The following is a 19,047-nucleotide window of genomic DNA, read 5'->3' as shown; positions in this document are numbered from 1 at the left end:
ACCCCAAGGCATTTACTAAGAAGTACAAATACCGTGATATATTTAGGAAAAAGAACCACAGCTGCCCTGGCTGCTGGCGGGTGCTGGGGAGCGGTGCTGGGGATGGGGACACAGAGCGGTGCCACCGACAGGCTGTAGCAGCAGCTCGGCCGCCGTCACTTCACTGTGTCACTCTGTCCCTCCCTTCCTCCTTCCCTCCCTCCCTTCCCCTCGCTCCTGCCCCGGATGTGCGGATCCCGGCCCAGCGCCCGCCCCTCAGCGCCGCGGTTCCGCGGCCGCGCTCCCCACGTGTGGCCGCCATGCGCTTCGCCTACCGGGTGAGCACCCCGCCATCCCTTCATCATCTCCCCCGATCCCTTCATCATCTCCTCCTCATCCCCCCCGCTCCCCAGCCCCTCTAACGCCGCCCCTTCCTGCCCCCGCAGTTCTCCGGCCTGCTGGGCACCGTGTACCGCCGCGGCAACCTCAGCTTCACCCGCGATGGCAACTCGCTGCTCAGCCCCGTGGGCAACAGGGTCTCGCTCTTCGACCTCAGAAAGTGAGAGCGGGGAGGGCTGGGGGTTTCGGGGGGAATAAAGCTCTGAGGAGGTTCTAGAGCCCAAGCCATGGTGCTCCCCGGGATGCTCGGCCTGCCAAAATATCCTGCAAACATTCTGCTTTAGCGTTAAAGGGTGGAGGCCTGCCCTGTGGGATACCTGTCACGGTGTTCTCCATGTGGAGAATAGCTGAGGAATTACGTAAAGGTGTATTTCAGAGGGAAAAAAAAAAAAAAAAAGGAAGAAATAGATTGTGTTTGGTTTAGTTGTATGGTTTCTCTGTGTGCTTCTGGCTTGTATGTAACAAAAAGTGGAGCATCAGCAGCCTTTCCTGTGTGCCGGAGTTATGAGTGATGCTCCCTGTGCCTGTCTTTTATGCAGAATTATTTTCAGTAATCACTTCCATCCTGGGCTGGAAGCATCAAGTCCAACTCCAGCCCCTGCACAGAACAACCCAGTAGTTGTTCATGGGAATGTGACAGCTGAAGAAAGTTGTGGGGGTTTTGCATCCAAATTATGTCTGTTGTCTTAACAGGTATTAAACCAAAGATGTTCTTCCTGCATTGTTCCCATTTTACTGTTCTGTGTTTTTATTGCAGTAACAAGTGTGAGACATTGCCCTTGGCTACACGGCTCAATATTGTGTGTGTGGGGCTCTCTCCAGATGGAAGCCTTGCCATTCTAATTGATGAAGGTACTTGCACAAAGAGATATCTGTTTTGTAAAAGAACAGTGAAAATGCAGCCTTGAGAGGAGGAAATCTGTATTGTTAGATGTTCAACCTTAACACTAAATTAAAAGTGGTCTGCTTTAAAAATTACAGTAGTTTCACGAATACAAGCCGCACGGATTATAAGCCGCACCCCCGGTGCCTCGACAATGTTGCTGTCTTTGTCAATAGATAAGCCGCACCCCGAATATTAGCCGCACTTTCGTTCGTCGCGAGAATCCGTGCGCAGCTTTCACAAATTGGCCAATTAGTAACAGGATCGCGGCATAGCGGGCTTTACTGGCTCGGGGCGGGGCCAGGCAGGCTCGGCCCGCTCATGGTTGCCGACGGGGCCGGGTGGCCCAGCTCAGCGCCACGGCTCGGCGGGGCTGGCCGGCTGGTGCTGCCGCCGCCGCCGGGCTCGCTGGCCCCCCTCTCCCGTCAGCACCGCCCCGCTGCCGCTTTCGCTCGCCCCGCTGCCGCTTTCGCTCGCCCTGCGCCGCGCCTCGCGAGCGCCGCGCCCGCCCCCCGGCGCTTTCGCTCGCGGCGGCGCTTTCGCTCGCGGCGACGGCGCTTCGCTCGCTCGCGGCGGCGGCGTTTCGCTCGCGAGCGGCGGCGGCGCTGCGCTCGCGAGCGGCGGCGGCGCTGCGCTCGGTCGCCGCGGCGGCGCTTCGCTCGCGAGCGGCGGCGGCGCTGCGCTCGGTCGCCGCGGCGGCGCTTCGCTCGGTCGCCGCGGCGGCGCTTCGCTCGCGAGCGGCGGCGGCGCTTCGCTCGCGAGCGGCGGCGGCGCTGCGCTCGGTCGCCGCGGCGGCGCTTCGCTCGCGAGCGGCGGCGGCGCTGCGCTCGGTCGCCGCGGCGGCGCTTCGCTCGGTCGCCGCGGCGGCGCTTCGCTCGCGAGCGGCGGCGGCGCTTCGCTCGCGAGCGGCGGCGGCGCTGCGCTCGGTCGCCGCGGCGGCGCTTCGCTCGCGAGCGGCGGCGGCGCTGCGCTCGGTCGCCGCGGCGGCGCTTCGCTCGCTCGCCGCGGCGGCGCTTCGCTCGCGAGCGGCGGCGGCGCTTCGCTCGCGAGCGGCGGCGGCGCTTCGCTCGCGAGCGGCGGCGGCGCTGCGCTCGGTCGCCGCGGCGGCGCTGCGCTCGGTCGCCGCGGCGGCGCTTCGCTCGCTCGCCGCGGCGGCGCTTCGCTCGCGAGCGGCGGCGGCGCTTCGCTCGCCGCGGCGCTTCCGCGAGCGGCGGCGGCGCTGCGCTCGGTCGCCGCGGCGGCGGCGCTTCGCTCGCGAGCGGCGGCGGCGCTGCGCTCGGTCGCCGCGGCGGCGCTGCGCTCGGTCGCCGCGGCGGCGCTTCGCTCGCCGCGGCGCTTCCGCGAGCGGCGGCGGCGCTTCGCTCGCGAGCGGCGGCGCTTCGCGAGCGGCGGCGGCGCTTCGCGAGCGCCGCTTTCGCTCGCCCCGCCGGCAGGGCTGCCGCCGCCGCCACCAGGCTCGCCGGCCGCCCCCTCCCGTCTGCACCGCCGCCGCGTTTCCTCGCCCTGGCCGGCACTGCAGGCCCCCGCACCGCCGGGCTCCCCCACGCTGCTGGCCCCGATTATGCTGGGCTTCCCCCGCTGCCAGGCAGCCCCACCCGCCGGCCTTCCTGCTTCTGCCATGCTCCCCTGCACTGCTAGCCCCAGTTCTCCCGGGCTCCCCCGCCCTGCTGGCTCAGGCTCTGCCGCCCTCCCTGCCCCGCCCTGCTGGCTCAGGCTCTGCCGCCCGCCCCCCCACACTGCTGGCCCCGCCTCTGCCAGGCTTTCCCACCTCTGCCGGGGCCGGCCGGGCTCCAGTTTGGCTTGGGGCTGCCGCGGGCTCTCACTTCCGTGTTGGCAGCTTTTAGAATTTTGTTAATAGATTAGCCGCCCCGGAATATTAGCCGCACTTCCGGGTTTCCACCAAAATTTTGGTCAAATTGGTGCGGCTTGTATTCGTGAAATTACTGTATGTTAGAATTTTGGGGGAAGGAATCTTTATTTACAGAACTTAAAAATATCTTTTTTACAGAATTTGGATAGTATTTTATCATAATTTGGATTGTATTTTTTTATTTTAATACTATTAAACACCCTGTCTTGAAAAGTTTTCATCTGTCCTCTTTAAGAAGGGAATCTTTGCTAGGGTTATGATTTCTTTGGGAACTCAGTTATTCTCATGATCCTTTTTTTTCTGCCCTTACAGAGGGAGCTGCCTTGCTCGTGAGTTTGATTGGGAAACGTGTGATACATCAGTATTATTTTCACAAGCCAGTTCACAGTGTCAGCTTTTCCCCTGATGGCAAGTAAGTAAAGAGTGCATGCCTTAGAACAAAACAGCAGGAATTGCCCCTAGAATAAACTAGTTGTGGTTATGAAGACACCCTGATCGATCTGTGAATGTTTCCTATGCCTGAGTGTAGGGGAGATTTTGAGCTGATAAGGCTCAAAATCTCAGACTCAGCTGATCAGCTCTAAAGTTGAGAGGGGTAGAAAAGAAAAGCAAAGCCTTGGAAATAGAATATCCTGTTTTGAGTGTTCAGATTTTTCCTTCTGTTTTGAGACTTGGAGAATAAGAATTTAATTATTCAACTTCAGTGAAGGTTTTCTTTTTTATAATGCTGAAGTGAGGGGTAATATCAATCACCAAATACTTTTCTGTTCAAAAGCAATCAATTTTTATTGTTTCAGTAGCTCAGGAACCTTTCTATTATTGTATTGTATCATTGTATTGCAGTCTGTACTGAACAGTTTGCTTTCTCAGCTTTGTGTGCAATTATGTCTTTTTCCTCCTTTTATGCCAGGAAATTTGTGGTTACAAAAGACAATCTTGCTTACCTCTACCATGCTCCTGGGAAGAAAAGAGAATTTAATGCATTTGTTCTGGACAAAACCTACTATGGCCCATATGATGAAACAACTTGTATTGACTGGACTGATGATTCCAAGTGAGTTGTTAAACTGAAGCACTGTCTGGCTGCACATGTTGATATTTGAATGCACATTGCAGTCCCATTTTCTTTCCTCTGAAGTATTGTACTGGCTTTAAAAATTCTGTCTTTAATTAAAATATATAATTAGGCAGAACAGAAAGTATAAAAAATGCATGTATTGGGGATCAACAGTGTATTCTTGCTTGAAAATGCATAGTAATTCATAAAAGGAACATATCTTAGGAATGTGAGTGGGGTTGACCTTTTAAATGTGTTTAACCTCTGCTGCAGTCACTACCCTCAGCTTACAACTCTGTTTTGGTGACTGGTGGATTTGAGCTCAGAACATTCTCCAGCCAGTGAGGAGTTTTGCAGTCCAGTGTTCCAACTGGAACTGCCTTTTCTTTTGCAGGTGCTTTGCAGTGGGGAGCAAGGACATGTCTACATGGGTGTTTGGAGCAGAACGATGGGCAAACTTGATCTACTACTCTCTTGGAGGCCATAAGGATGTCATAGTAGCCTGCTTTTTTGAAGAGAACAGCCTGGATGTATGTATAATCACACAAAATGCTTGAGTTTTAATATTAAAGGAGCTGAAGCAGAATCTGATCTGTAGGTGACTGTTTTGACAGTATCTCAGAATTGAGAAACTACAGAAGTGTCTCTTGATTGCTCTGCCATAATTGTGTGTTTAAATTTGCTCACCCAAAATATTATAGCTTTAAATATGAAAAAATTATTTAGCTTAGTAGTAATGCTGACTGGAAATCAAGTTGCCTTTGGTCCTTGCAAAATTTTTCTGAGGGCGAGCAAAATAATTCACCAGTTCTCAGGACAAGAGCACTCCTAGTCCAAAGCACCTTGGATTCTATTCTGAGAATAGAATGCACACTTGCTAACCCTTTTTTTTTCTGCAAGTCTGTATTCATATTTTTGCAGAGCACAGAGCATTGGACAATAATAATTTGTGTGTTTGTATTCTAGCTGTACACAATTAGCCAGGACGCAGCTCTGTGTGTGTGGCAGTGTGACACTGAGCTGGATGGCTTGAAGCCCATGCCCCCTAAAGATGCAGCAAAGGAAAAGGCAGCAGAAGATGATGAAGAGCTGCTTGAAGAGCCAAAGGGTGAAGAAATTCATGGCAAAGCTGATCCAAGTGAACAGGAGACTAGAAATAAAGTTAAATATTCACGTGTTGCCAAGTAAGTGGTTTTCAGTTATCAAAAATAAAAGTTGCAGTGGGGATTTATTGTACTGGGCTGTTTTTTTTCATCTATTATAACTTATTCAAAGCAGTATAAAACTATCCAGGATTTAGAAATTTACTGCAGATCCCATTTTAAGTAGTTCTGGTAGAACTCCTGTCTGTCTTACCTTGCTTATATGATGGGCACTACCTTTCACCTTCAGCATAACAACTGTAATTTTATCAATGTAAGAAGTACTGGCTTGTGGTGTGCTGTGGTTTGGAACTCAGAAAGTGTAAATGGGATCTTTATTACAGTACCCTCTCTAAGAGTTGAGGCTCTGATTTCTTGCCAGAAGGGGTTGGCTGACTTCAGGAGATGACATAAATGTGGCTCATCAGCCTCTTTGGTGAGCTGCTTAGAGATGCAGCTGTAACAACATGCTGTTCTTTAATATTCACCTTTTTTCTTGTTTCTTGGGTGACAGGTATTTTTTCAATAAAGAGGGAGATTTTAATAACCTGACAGCTGCAGCCTATCACAAGAAAACACACCTTTTAGTCACTGGTTTTGCCTCCGGAATCTTTCACCTCCATGAGCTTCCAGATTTCAATCTGATCCACTCCTTGAGGTGAGGTATGGGGTGGTCACTATTTTTGGTTTGGTTTTTGTGGGGGAAGGGAAGAGGTTTTTTTGTGGGGGTTTCGTGTTTGTTCAATTGAAAACACATCTTGTTAAGCTGTGAAGGATGAATAAAAAGAGCACAAAAATATTAAAGCATGACTATCTATTTAATACTGTAATTTCTGGAAAGGCAAAATTATAAATTTATGTAGTAAATACCCTATAATTCCACTCCTTATTTTGGAAAAGTGAGGTCTGAATAAGGAAACTACTCAGGAGTTCCTGGTTATTGGCTATAGACTTTAACTCTGTCCATTTTAATAATTTCAGTTTCTTTGTAGAAAATATTAGCTGGAAGGTTCTGCATATGTAAAATTATCTGTAAATTGTGTCTTAAGTTGAGAAATCAGATCAGATTCTTTTCCATAGCTGTAGAATGCCAACTAAACAATTTCCATGTACAAAAAACCCCCCTGCTTTATTTTCGTAAACTTGGGGAGTTCTGCTCTCTGTTGGCAAGCACATCTTTGGGATGTGGGTGCTCTGCCTTCATTCTGAATAAGGAAGGTTTGATGGTTTGGAGTGGAACAAAGGAATGATCTTTGTGGTTTTTGATGTTACAGTGATCCAGAAGTTCAGTAATACAATCAAACAACTTACTTGAACAGCATTAATAAGTATTAGAGTTGAAGTTTTATCACACAAGTTTGTTTATTGGTTAATTCTCTTACTTCAGCATTTCAGACCAAAGGATAGCTTCTATTTCTATCAACTGCACTGGTGACTGGATTGCTTTTGGATGTTCAGGTTTGTCAGTTTTTCTTACTCTGTATTCATGGGTAAAATAAGGAATGTGGTGGGCATGAGGCCCAATCTTGCTAGTTTTGACTCCAAATGTTAAATAAGATCTGTCTCATATCTGTGGGGTCTAGGTATAGTAAAGCAAATATCAATAATGCATCTCTCACAAAATTCTGATGATTCAGGAAAATATTTTGCTGATACAGGAAAAAATACATATTTTATCTAGGAAAGCTCTAACAGAGTTAGGGAGAGCCCAGATCCCTTGTAGTTAAATTCTGCTTTCATTCTGGGCTGTTCTCTCTTCGTTTGCCAAATGTTGCCCATGGCATTTTACAAACCTGCCTGGGTGTTTCAGCATTCCCACCCTGTCCATAATGGTTTGCATGAAACCCAGAATTTTATATACAGCCCTGCTTTTCTTTCCAGCTCATTTATCAGCTGGTTGATGCCATTGCTGTTGTAGTATTCAAAACATTATTCCAGGTAACAGCTCATGGAGGAAAGTTTGGGGAAATTGCCTTGAAGCTGTAAAAGGAGAAAGCTCTTATTAGGACTGAAAGATGCAGAATTCAGCCTGTTATTTTACAGAAATTAACTGTTGGGGGTTTTATAGCACTGCTTGCCACTGTGTGTTTTGTGGCTTGCATTTACAGGGTGATTGTGTTGATAATTAATAATCCTGCTGTGCTTCCAGGCCTGGGTCAGCTCCTGGTGTGGGAGTGGCAGAGTGAGTCCTATGTGCTGAAGCAGCAGGGCCATTTCAACAGCATGGTTTCCTTGGCATATTCTCCAGATGGACAGTACATAGTAACTGGAGGGGAGGATGGCAAGGTGAGTGAGACAATATTGCTGGAATATGAACCAGCTTGACTTCCCATTTTATGTAGAAATCTGTTACTGTAACTAGTACATATCTTATTATAAAGTCATAAGTTTTTATCCTCTCTTTCTTTAAATGTTTTGATTTTTTTTCTCTAGAGCATGTATGTTTTGCTTTGTAGTTACTTGTGGCTGCAAATTGCATCACTTATGCTTTCAGGCAGATAGTTTTTAAATTATTATAGGTCCAGTCACCATAAACACAAAAATATCCAGTTCATTAAGTGTTAATTTATTTGTGGTTCTGTGATATTTTGGGATGAATGAACTTCAACCACCCAGCTTCTTGCCCTTTTAATAATTGTTTTTTGATATGAAATTAATTTCACATTATTTATAAAAGTGCATTTTTTTGATTAAATGTACCATTCCAGAAGCTTGTTATTTAAAACTAAAAACAACTTCTTGTGGGAGACTTGCAGTGAAATGATAAGCTGTGTGTACAGGTACACCTGTACCTGTCACCTGTGTGTACAGATGTTTTACCACAACGTCTTGGCACATAAATGGGACAACAGTAGTGGCTGATTTCCTATCAAAGCTTTTAAATGTCAGAAGAAGATCTGCCACTTCATGGTTTCTGCCATTCAGCATGAAAATTGACCAAAACCCAGAAGTCTCAAACTGCAGAAAGCTAAATGCATAACATTTTTGTTCAAGAAAAAAAAACAAAACAAAACCCCAACTGAAATATAATCTCAATTTTAACTTCTGTGATGGCTTTAGAGCTGGTTTTGAATTTGACACTTGTCTTATTTGACAGTATTAGCTTGGAAGCTGGAGATGCTCACCAAGTGTTACTTTCCTTTAAAGTCAACTTCATTGGTGTCTATCTCCACTTAGATTTTTATGTTACAAATGTGTCTTAAGAGGTTTAATGACAAGCTGTGGGCCATTGATTGCTATTATTAAAAGTCTCTTGTGCTGTTTCAGAGAATTGGCTTTTCTTTACTCTGCTGCTGCCTTACCCTAGTTTTCTCTCTTTACTGACAATGGAGATTCTAAGAAGTCTTTTATTGTCTGTCCTGCAGGTGAAAGTGTGGAACACTTCCAGCAGCTTTTGTTTTGTCACCTTTACAGAACACAACAGTGGTGTAACTGCTGTCACTTTCACTTCCACTGGTTATGTTGTTCTGAGTGCTTCCCTCGATGGAACAGTGCGTGCCTTTGATCTGCGCAGGTAATTCTCTGCATGAAAGCTTTTGTCTCTCATTTAGTCCTCAGCTTTCACACTCCTCCCAAAACACAGCAAACTGCTGATTGCTTGTTTGAAGTCTCATGAAGGGGAGCAGCACTGCCTTACTGACTTTTGGTTCAGCCTTTGATTTAAATTTAGGTAGTAATTAGGAATGCTGTTAGTCCTTCCAGTTTCTGTGAAGAAAATTCTGGAAGAACTTTCTTCAGAAAAGGGGAAAATCCAGGGAGATCGTTGTCTGGCTTTACTCAAATAGGGAGAAGGCACTTGCCTAAGAACACTTTCCACAGTATAATACAGCTGTGCACAGAACTGGGTGTGTAAGCAAGCCCACATTTCTAAAAAGTTGACATGTTACATAATAGAAGAAAGCTCCTCAGAGCATTTCTGTCTCTTATTTCTGCAGAGTTTTTCATACTTCTTTTCAATCTCACAATCATGCTGAGGCATCACATCTAATTTTATACAAACAGTACATAGCTTAGAAGTCTTTACAAAATAAATGAACTCCTTTTGTAAATAAACTTGTTAAACACACATAAATCTACCTAAAATGTTCTCATCATTTCTTTTCACCTCTTCAGGTACCGGAATTTCCGTACCTTTACATCTCCACGACCGAGTCAGTTCTCCAGTTTAGCTGTGGACTCCAGTGGTGAGATTGTGGCAGCTGGTTCCCAGGATTCCTTTGAAATATTCATCTGGTCAATGCAGAGTGGGAGGCTGCTGGATGTAAGTAATTTAACACTGGAGTGTGGTGATACTCAACAATTTTGGGATTAGTCAGGGGGTTTCAATACAACATGAAGTGTTTTGTTGTATTTATATTCAAAAACTGGAGCTACACTATGCTGCTCTCAGCAATTTTTTTAATTTATTGCACAGATATTACCCTGGATTTGTGTGGGAAATAGTTTTTTAAATTTTTAAGTAATGGGATTTTTCTAGTGATGAAGTTACACCGGTATTGATGAGCTAACACATGGACATGAGACTCTTTCCCTCCTTGTTCAGAGATGTTCTTTTACACACATTTTCTGCAGATGCTGAAGAAATTGTAGTTGCTGTATTAAGACTGATACAGATTTCATAAAGGGTTTTGCTGGAGCAGAGCAGAGGCATGATTTTTCAATTACAGTAATTTCACGAATACAAGCCGCACCAATTTGACCAAAATTTTGGTGGAAACCCGGAAGTGCGGCCAATATTCCGGGGCGGCTAATACATTAACAAAATTCTAAAAGCTGCCAACACGGAAGTGAGAGCCCGCGGCAGCCCCAAGACAAGCTGGAGCCCGGCCGGCCCCGGCAGAGGTGGGAAAGCCTGGCAGAGGCGGGGCCTGCAGTGTGGGGGGCGGGCGGCAGAGCCTGAGCCAGCAGGGCGGGGCAGGGGGGCGGCAGAGCCGGGTCAGTAGGGCGGGGGAGCCTGGGAGAACTGGGGCTAGCAGTGCAGGGGAGCATGGCAAAAGCAGGAAGGCCGGCGGGTGGGGCTGCCTGGCAGCGGGGGAAGCCCAGCAGAATCGGGGCCAGCAGCGTGGGGGAGCCCGGCGGTGCGGGGGCCTGCAGTGCCGGCCAGGGCGAGGAAACGCGGCGGCGGTGCAGACGGGAGGGGGCGGCGGCGGCGGCAGCCCTGCCGGCAGGGCTAGGGAACGCGGCGCGGTGCGGCCGGCGAGCTGGGCGGGCGGCGGCGGCAGCCCGCCGGCAGGGCTAGGGAACGCGGCAGCGGGGCGGTGCTGACGGGAGAGGGGGGCCAGCGAGCCCGGCGGCGGCGGCGGCAGTGGCTGGCCCGCCGGCAGGGCGACTACGTAAACAACGCAGCGGCGAGGCGGCCGGCATGCCTGCCAGCGGCGGCAGTGGCTGGCCCGCCGGCAGGGCGAGTACGTAAACGTAGCGGCGAGGCGGTGCTGACGGGAGAGGGGGGCCAGTGAGCCCGGCGGCGGCTGCAGCACCACCCGGCCGGCCCCGTCAGCAACCATGAGCGGGCCGAGCCTTCCTGGCCCCGCCCCGAGCCAGTAAAGCCCGCTATGCCGCGATCCTGTTACTAATTGGCCAATTTGTGAAAGCTGCGCACGGATTCTCGCGACGAACGAAAGTGCGGCTAATATTCGGGGTGCGGCTTATCTATTGACAAAGACAGCAACATTGTCGAGGCACCAGAAGTGCGGCTTATAATCCGTGCGGCTTGTATTCGTGAAACTACTGTATTTTTTCAATTCTTAAGCATTCCTGTACATCTTGTACAAGTAGAAGAGCTCAGCAATTCATGTATTTAATTTGGCACAGGCATGGAATACAGATCACTTCAGTAACTCAGGATATACTTGATTGAATCTCCAGAGTTTTGAGTTCAGTTTCTTTCCTTGATATTTTTTTTGAGGAGTAGGAGCTCCATGAAATGAAAATCTGTTACTCTTATTCTCAGTTTTTATTTTTGTTTTTATTCTGAAGTGTTATCAGCTGCAGGACATACTGAATTCTCAGAGCAATGACTTTTTTTTTTCACAGCTGGTCTGATTGCTTTGAAAGGAGGGAGGAAAATGGCAAACTCCATTCCTGAAGTGTGTGCATTTACAGTGGTAACATGTCAGGGAATTTTTTAAAAACTTGTGAAAATGAAAAGTTGAGAATCACTGGTGTGTGTCATGCCCTGTGTCCAAAAGTGATCTCAAGGATATGTGGGCAGGTCAGGCATGGTTTATTGGCTGTGTCTGGAGTTTACTGAATGCAGGCTACACAGATTTCAGTTTCTTTCACCTAATTCCAGGTGATTTTTTTCTTCTTTTCTTAGGTCTTAGCAGGTCATGAGGGTCCCATCAGCAGCTTGTCCTTTAATCCAATGAAGTGTGTTCTAGCCAGTGCCTCTTGGGATAAGACTGTCAAATTATGGGATATGTTGGACAGCTGGAGAACCAAGGAGACATTAATAATGAACTCAGATGGTAATTTGTTTCACTTCTCATCTTTTATCAAATATAAAAATACAATGCAAAATATGTTAATAATAACAGAACATGCAAATAGAGAGAGACTGATCCATGGAAACGAAAATCAGAAGTTCAGATATTTCACTCTTGGACTTGGTTAACAGTGCAATAAATAATTTAGTTCTAACTTGGCTTTATAATTAGCTAAACATTTACATGGGAAAATGTACAGTTATACTTTTTACTGTTAAACTTTTTCTAATAGCTAAGATCTTAGAAAAATATAAGGGTATTTTAGAAAGGCATTTGAGTGCGTTTTCAATTGTTACTAAATTCTTTGCAGTTCTTGTTGTTGCCTTCCGTCCTGATGGCAGGGAGCTCGCAGTTGCTGCTTTGAATGGCCAGATAACGTTTTGGGATCATGAGAATGCAGTGCAGACTGGCTCCATTGAGGGCAGGCACGACCTCCAGATGGGGAGGAAGGAGCTGGATAAAATAACAGCCAAGCAGGCAGCCAAGGGCAAGTACGTGCAGGGGGCTGCAGTGACAAGAGGGTGCCAGGCTGGGTTACTTTTGAATTGTTTTTCCATTTGTTTTCTGCATTAAGATTTCAGAGTGCATCTGCTGTTCAGAGAATTCTGATGCTGGAATTTAAGAGACTGATATGTAGATGGTTCCCTTTTGTAGCTGGCTGTGTTCTCTCACTGATCAGCACATGTTCTTATCAGTTATGGTTGCCGACATGGTATTAACTCTTCAGACCAAGTGGTTAATTTGTTATAAGTTAGGTTTTTAAATGGATACCTTCCTACAGAAATGCTACAATACAACCATTAGTATGTAACTATTAGTATGAAACTATTACATTTTTTAAAGAAGGTACTTAAAGTGTGGAGTGTATTACCTGTTGCTATGCATGTGAAGTAATGTTTAAAAGCAAGTTCAATTTGTGTGCTCTCAGAAGCACACAAATTCTTCTCTTCTTCCTCCCTTTTTTCCCATATTGCTTTCAGTCAAAAAAAAATTTTAAAAAATCCATAACTTTTAGGGGAAAAGCAGTATTTTTTGCTGGTGAGCTCTCAACCATATCTTTCAAATATGCATGGCATTGGTTTTTCTGTAGCTCTTCTGACTGTTTTTAATGTTGTGCATGGTGTAGTTGAGAGCTCACTCACTGAGGTGTGTCTCAGATTCAGAAGTATGGAAGTATTTCAAAAAGCTGTTGCAGTTCTAAATTATCTGTGATTCATAGTAAAGCACCAACTGCTTTGTAGTAAATTTGTGTGTGAAGTGCATACCATGTGAATGAAGATCTCCACTTTTTCCATGGAGTGGTTATTTTCTGAGTCTTCACATTGTACTCTTGTCTTTTAGCTCAGATGTGACAGTGAAATGAAACTGCTTTCTCTTTTTCTTTACCAGATCTTTTACAACTCTGTGCTACTCAGCAGATGGTCAATCTATTTTGGCAGGTGGATTGTCAAAATTTGTCTGTATATATAATGTCAAGGAACAGATTCTTGTGAAAAAATTCGAAATTTCATGCAACCATTCTTTAGATGCAATGGAGGTATGTGAGCACAGGAGTCTATTTTTCATTTCCTCACCCCCACAAAACTTCTGTTTTGGTATAACATCTCATTAAGAGTGATTCATGAATGTTTTTTTTAAGAATTTATTTTTGTGCAAGAGAGGGGGAAGGAAATACTCCTCTTGGAACAGAATTAATTCCTGAAACTCTTGCCAGATTTGTAGTGTGCTTGTGTTGAATGGGCAGAACTCTCAAGCATAGTAAGTTAGTTGGCACTAGATTTAAAATGGAAGTGAAAATTTAAATTACCATCATTTTGTACTAAGCTAACTCCCTGGGTGTCAGTTTGTGTTAGCAAAGAAATGAAGGATTTTTTTTTTGTGGACACAGAACAACATCACTGACCTTTATAAATTCTCTTTTTGAATATTGCCAAATGCCAAATTAAATTCCTTCAAAAGTAAAGTGAATGATGAAAAACATCAGAAGGAAAAAAAATTCCAGTAATCCTTTTCACCATCCCCTTAGCAGGAAGAATGATTATGGTTCCATTGTTCATGTCAGGCTGTGTCTGAGTGTGGTTCCAAGTATCCTTTGTTAGCAGTGGTTTTATGAGCTTGAAAGAAAGTGAACCAGCTGAAACAGAATCCTGGAGGGGATGGGTATTTAGAAATGAGAGCCAGGAAGGTTTCTAAAATCTCACTTACATTGTGAGGTCCCTAAAATCTCATTTGCAGTGTTCTGGCCACACAGCCCTTGCATCAGCACAGTGCAGTTAGGGAACCTGCAGGACAGAAAGAGCAGGGCTGCATTGAGGAAGCCAACAGTGCATCTCTGGAGTAGAACAAAGTTATAATACTGTGAAACCACAGTCTAAACTGAGCTCTGCTGTTAGAGAAGAGATTCAGTGCAGTGACTGGAACTTGCATGTTTTTCCAGGAATACTTAGATCGGAGGAAAATGACTGAATTTGGCAGCATGGCTCTGATTGATGAAGGGGGTGGAGGTGATGAGGGTGTTGCTATCCCTCTTCCTGGAGTTAAAAGAGGTATGGCTTTGCTCTCTTGTTTCTACTTTTAAGGTTTGATTTGTTGACCTCACTTTTAACATCAGGAATACAAAATTTGGTCCCACCAGTTAAGCTGTAGGATGTGTTGGACATGGACTGTGCCTTCCTTAGCCAGTCTTTAATTCTGCCAGGTTTTACCATGCTGCACATTATTTCATGGTAACATGATAGTCAGAGTTATAACTAGACTGTGAACTTGTGGTGAATATGTTAAATCACTTCTAAATTTCTCTTTTAGGTGACATGAGCTATCGACACTTTAAACCAGAGATAAGGGTGACTTGTGTGAGATTCTGTCCCACAGGTTAGTATCAACAATTCATTTAAGATTTTTTTTTACTCCATATAAAACATGCAAAAAAAGAGTCCTGGAGGATTATCACTGATCTTCTGTTTCTATTCTAGAGCCCTTCTCTTTGTTGTTAAATATTGTTATTTCTCTTCTAGGACGAAACTGGGCAGCCACCACCACAGAGGGTCTCCTGCTCTATTCACTGGACTCTGGGCTAATTTTTGATCCTTTTGAGCTGGATATTGATGTCACACCCAGCAATATACGCAAAACACTGAGTCAGAAGGAATACACTGTGGCTATCGTCATGGCCTTCAAGCTGAATGAGAAGAAATTAATTCAGGAGGTCATAGAGGCTGTTCCTAGCAGTGAAAGTGAGTGGATCTGCCATGAAACTGGGCTGAGCTAGCTGTAAACAGACATGTGCAAGCCAAAATAAGTTGAGGTGTAAAGGTAGACTTTTTAGTGTTAATTTATGTTTCAATTTTACCAATTACTTCATGCTCATTTAGTGACTTTTCAGCATGGAATCTGTTCAGGCCTAGATGTGCAGGCAGAGTTTCTGGATGTCATTTCTCAGAAGCATCTGTTGTTGGAGGGCCACATCAAGTTTAACCTGTTAGCACTGTGCCTGTGTGATGAAGACCATTAACCAGTAACAAGGATGTCATCAGTTTGAGGGAAGTGGTGAATCTTGTCTGTTGAGCACTTGTGGCACCACATCAGGAGACTGACAGAAAAGACATTGTTACTCCAGAACATCTGCTGGAGGGCTGAGAAAATGATTGGAAGGCCAGAGTACAACTGAGGAGAGGCTGTTGTAATCCACTGCTAACAGAATGATTGTGTGCCTGTTTCTCAAGCAAAAGCTATTTTGGAAAGTGGTTTATTATAATGAGGTAATTTAGTTGTATGTGAGATTATTGTGGGTGCTTCTAAATTGTGTTTCTTTGGGCTGTGCAGTTGCTAACAACTTTCAGACATTTCCTGTGTGGGCAGGTGACTTTGCTGTTGTTTCAAGTATCACTTCATGCCTGACTGTTGTGCATAACTAGTTCCACTGAATACAGAAATTTGGGTGAAGTCAGGAGCAGCAAAAATAAAGTGTAGTTTAGAAAAGAGGTGGAAAGGGTGGAAGTAAAAATTCTGAAGGAGAACTGTTGGGGAGAGTTCTCTCCTAGGAGGAAGAACTTGGAGAGGAGCTAACTTCTTGTTTTTAAATACAGCAGTGTTTGGAAGGTTCAAAGAAGGAACATTTGTCCCCTGAGAGATTGTGGTAGTGTACCCTGAAATACAGCACTGTATACCCACCACTTGCCAAAAAGCCACTTTCTTCTCCTTCCCCTTATGCTTTCCTGTGGTCTCTTGATGTTATTCCAAATAGTAACTCAACTCTGTTGAATGTTTATGGGCTTTTTTCCTTTTTGCACAGTTGATGTTGTCTGCTCATCACTGCCAGACCTGTATGTAGAGAAGTTACTGGAGTTCCTGGCCTCTGCATTTGAGACCTCTTGTCACTTGGAGTTCTATCTTATCTGGGCTAATAAGTTGCTTATGCTGCATGGACAGAAGCTGAAAACAAGGTGAGATGTCATGAAAGTCAAAATGCTGACAAGGATATTAAAATTAAAAACCTGTTAGTTTAAGACTTTTACTTAACATTTACTGACATTCTAGATAATGTCTAGAATTAGAACACTTCAGTTTTACAACTTCTGTGCTAATGATAAAAGGTACAGTTTTGATCTTAAAGGTCTAAGAAGGTTCTGAAAAGTGTGTATGACAGAATTGGAATACATTACTGGATTTGTGAAAATATATTGCAGAAACATTTTTTTCAAATACAATGGATAAAACTTTGCTTGAGTTGCTTAGACAGTAACTGCATAACAGTTTCAAGAGTGAGAGAGAGATTTTGGCAACTGTGTTTTAAAAGTTACACATCTTAAGTGTAAATGTGCAGGTATTGATTGTATTTTTATAGACTTAGCTTGTGATTATAGCTGGTTAGTACCCTCCTTCCTGCAGAGTAATTCAGAACTGCACTGGTCTGATCTGTGGATTATATTCAGTCCACTCCTGATACGGAATTTTTGGTCTTCTAGGAACAAAACTAGGCAAATTTACAAATTTAAAATAGGCTAAGTGAGAGGTAATCTGAGAAGAATCTGCAATTTAAAGACCAGTGCATGGTGTAACTCTTCCCTTGCTTCAACATGGGTATTAATGTTTTAGTTGGAACTAAATCTCTCCTTTTGCTAGAGTAGAAAAGGACAATTTAAAACAAACTCCTCCTTGTTCAGGAAGTCTTGTAGTATCTGAAAGGAACTGCCACTGCTGCAGCAAGCAGAATTAGTTCAAGATGCAGTTGGACATGAGAAAAAATATTTCTTACAATATATTATTTATATTGAGTGTAGTCATTGTGGGCAGAGTCAAAAGCAGAGAGCTTTTGTTTCTTTAGGATTTTCTTAAAAAGTTGGCATTGAAGTTGTGTGCTTGTTAAAATCTTGAGAGTATAGAAGAGTCCTAGATTTCTATATGTAAATATGAACTGCTCTGCAAATTGCATGTTTTCTCCATCCCAGGTCAGAGAAGCTGCTCCCTGTGATTCAGTTCCTTCAGAAGAGCATCCAGCGACACTTTCAGAATGTTTCAAAACTGTATGTATTGCTACATTTGAAAGTTCAAATCAAAAACCTGCAGTGATTTTGGGGGTGACAACATGCTTTTAAAACTTTTGTGACAGTCTTCTTTTAGAGTTGTTTTTATTTTAGGTGGTAAACAACGTTTTCCTATTTATTTTTACAGCTGTGAGTGGAACATCTACAACATCAAATACGCGTTGGCCATTTCGCAGCAGCGGGGCATGAAGCGTCCTGCAGAGGAAACACCAGGGGGTGAAGAAGAATTGGATTCTGACAGTGATTATCTTATGCAAGAAGCTCATAAGGAGACCTTGAGATCCTAATTACTCTTTGTGAGAGGGAAAAAACCTCAGATAATATTTTATGCAGTGGTATTCACTGAGAATGAGTGGCCCTCATAGTGGCATCAGTTCCTAACAGTGTGATGGAGTTGTGTGGGGTGGAAATGTAGGATATGCCATGGATGGCACTTTGCCTGTTTCCTGTATTGTCTGGCTGTAAACTTGACAGCATTGTGATTAACTGATTTATTTTTTTAAAAATAATTTCTGATTTCAAGTAACAAAACAAAAAAGTGTTCTTAGTGAAGTTAGAAGTATGACTGGAAGAAGTTTGTTCTTTATTAAAATGCCTTGCATATTAAGTATTGTGAATTTTATAGTACAGGCTTGTCGTATGCTAAATTTAAAAAAGGATATAAAAAAATTCTTAATTGGAAATGTACAGGTCTCTATTGTTTTAAATGTTGTTTTACTTGGATTTGATGTGTACATATTTCTGGAACATTGTTTTCTTAATTCTGCAACCACCTAACATGATGAGATTTCAATAACGAGGAGAAATGAGGACCCATAGCAGCAACTATTGGAGAAAATTTACAGGGCTTTACAACTTGTGTTGAGTTAGTGAAATACTGTAGTGAAAATTTGTTTAGACATTACCAACTCAATAATGTAACTTAAACTGTAAGAGAATGTTACAAATGTCATGGCTTGTTGGTTTTTTTGGTGTTTTTTTCTTTTTTTGATGAGAGCCCTTGTCTTTTTTTAAGCTCTTTCTTGTCTTTTTTTAAAATGTTGTTTAATAACACATTAAAACCTGAAACTTTTGATTCCCTCTGTTCTTGTGAATTGATGAGAGAACTGGCTAATATATACAAATGTATACAAAGAACTGGGTCTGTCCTTGTCATACTTTCAAGCCACATGAAGCTGAAAGGGCTTTGTTAATGAAGATGTGCAAATATTACCAATGATCCAGAATTGATTTCCTCAGCATATTTTGGTCTTCTGGATTTGTTTTTTGGTCACTTTTCACTGGAATAAGGAAAGGTATAAATATTAAAGGTAACTGATGAGGTTTCCCCTCGGTCCCCTCCAGGCTGAACAATCCACGTGCTCTCCACACAGCTTCTCCTCAAGGCCTTCACCATCCTCACTGCCCTCCTCTGGACTCTGATAGTTCTCTGGAGCCTTTCATTCCCCATTCTGTCCATCTGGGATTGTCCCATCCCAGGAGCAGAACCCAGCACTTGCCAGTGTTCACCTTCATACATAGGGTGATTGCCCATCTCTGATTTATCAGGGTCTTTCTGCAGGCCCTCGATGGCCCCAACGACTCCTCCCAGTTTTGTACCCTCTGCCAACTTGCTCATTCCCCGCTATAATTTCCTCCCCGTTATCTTTTTATCCCCATTCCGTCCCCAGCGCTGCCGACGGGTGAGGG

The 19,047-nt window shown here is 44.6% G+C and overlaps 1 protein-coding gene across 1 annotated transcript; it reads left to right on the top strand.

Annotated features, from left to right (window-relative positions):
- Positions 1-230: 230 nt before the first annotated feature.
- On the top strand, positions 231-18,431 carry PWP2 (PWP2 small subunit processome component). The gene is made up of 21 exons (XM_033053089.1): positions 231-317; positions 426-538; positions 1,136-1,230; positions 3,444-3,543; positions 4,042-4,185; positions 4,583-4,718; positions 5,155-5,372; positions 5,845-5,988; positions 6,718-6,788; positions 7,480-7,616; positions 8,696-8,844; positions 9,444-9,591; positions 11,647-11,797; positions 12,126-12,306; positions 13,205-13,352; positions 14,253-14,361; positions 14,621-14,686; positions 14,830-15,048; positions 16,107-16,257; positions 17,263-17,337; positions 17,486-18,431. The coding sequence occupies exons 1-21, from the start codon at positions 300-302 to the stop codon at positions 17,643-17,645; spliced, it is 2,733 nt and encodes a 910-aa protein (XP_032908980.1). The 5' UTR covers positions 231-299; the 3' UTR covers positions 17,646-18,431.
- Positions 18,432-19,047: the final 616 nt, after the last annotated feature.

The sequence above is a fragment of the Catharus ustulatus genome, chromosome 2 (genome assembly GCF_009819885.2).
Source record: "Catharus ustulatus isolate bCatUst1 chromosome 2, bCatUst1.pri.v2, whole genome shotgun sequence".
Classification (NCBI taxonomy): Eukaryota; Metazoa; Chordata; class Aves; order Passeriformes; family Turdidae; genus Catharus; species Catharus ustulatus.
The sequence above is the reverse complement of the archived record's forward strand: the minus strand, read 5'-3'. Positions and strand labels throughout refer to the sequence as shown.

Bases quoted from the DNA above. Each gene is read 5' to 3' on its own strand.
- PWP2 (XM_033053089.1), top strand. The intron at 539-1,135 runs GTGAGAGCGGGG...TTTTTATTGCAG, and splicing joins TCGCTCTTCGACCTCAGAAA to TAACAAGTGTGAGACATTGC. The intron at 5,373-5,844 runs GTAAGTGGTTTT...CTTGGGTGACAG, and splicing joins AAATATTCACGTGTTGCCAA to GTATTTTTTCAATAAAGAGG.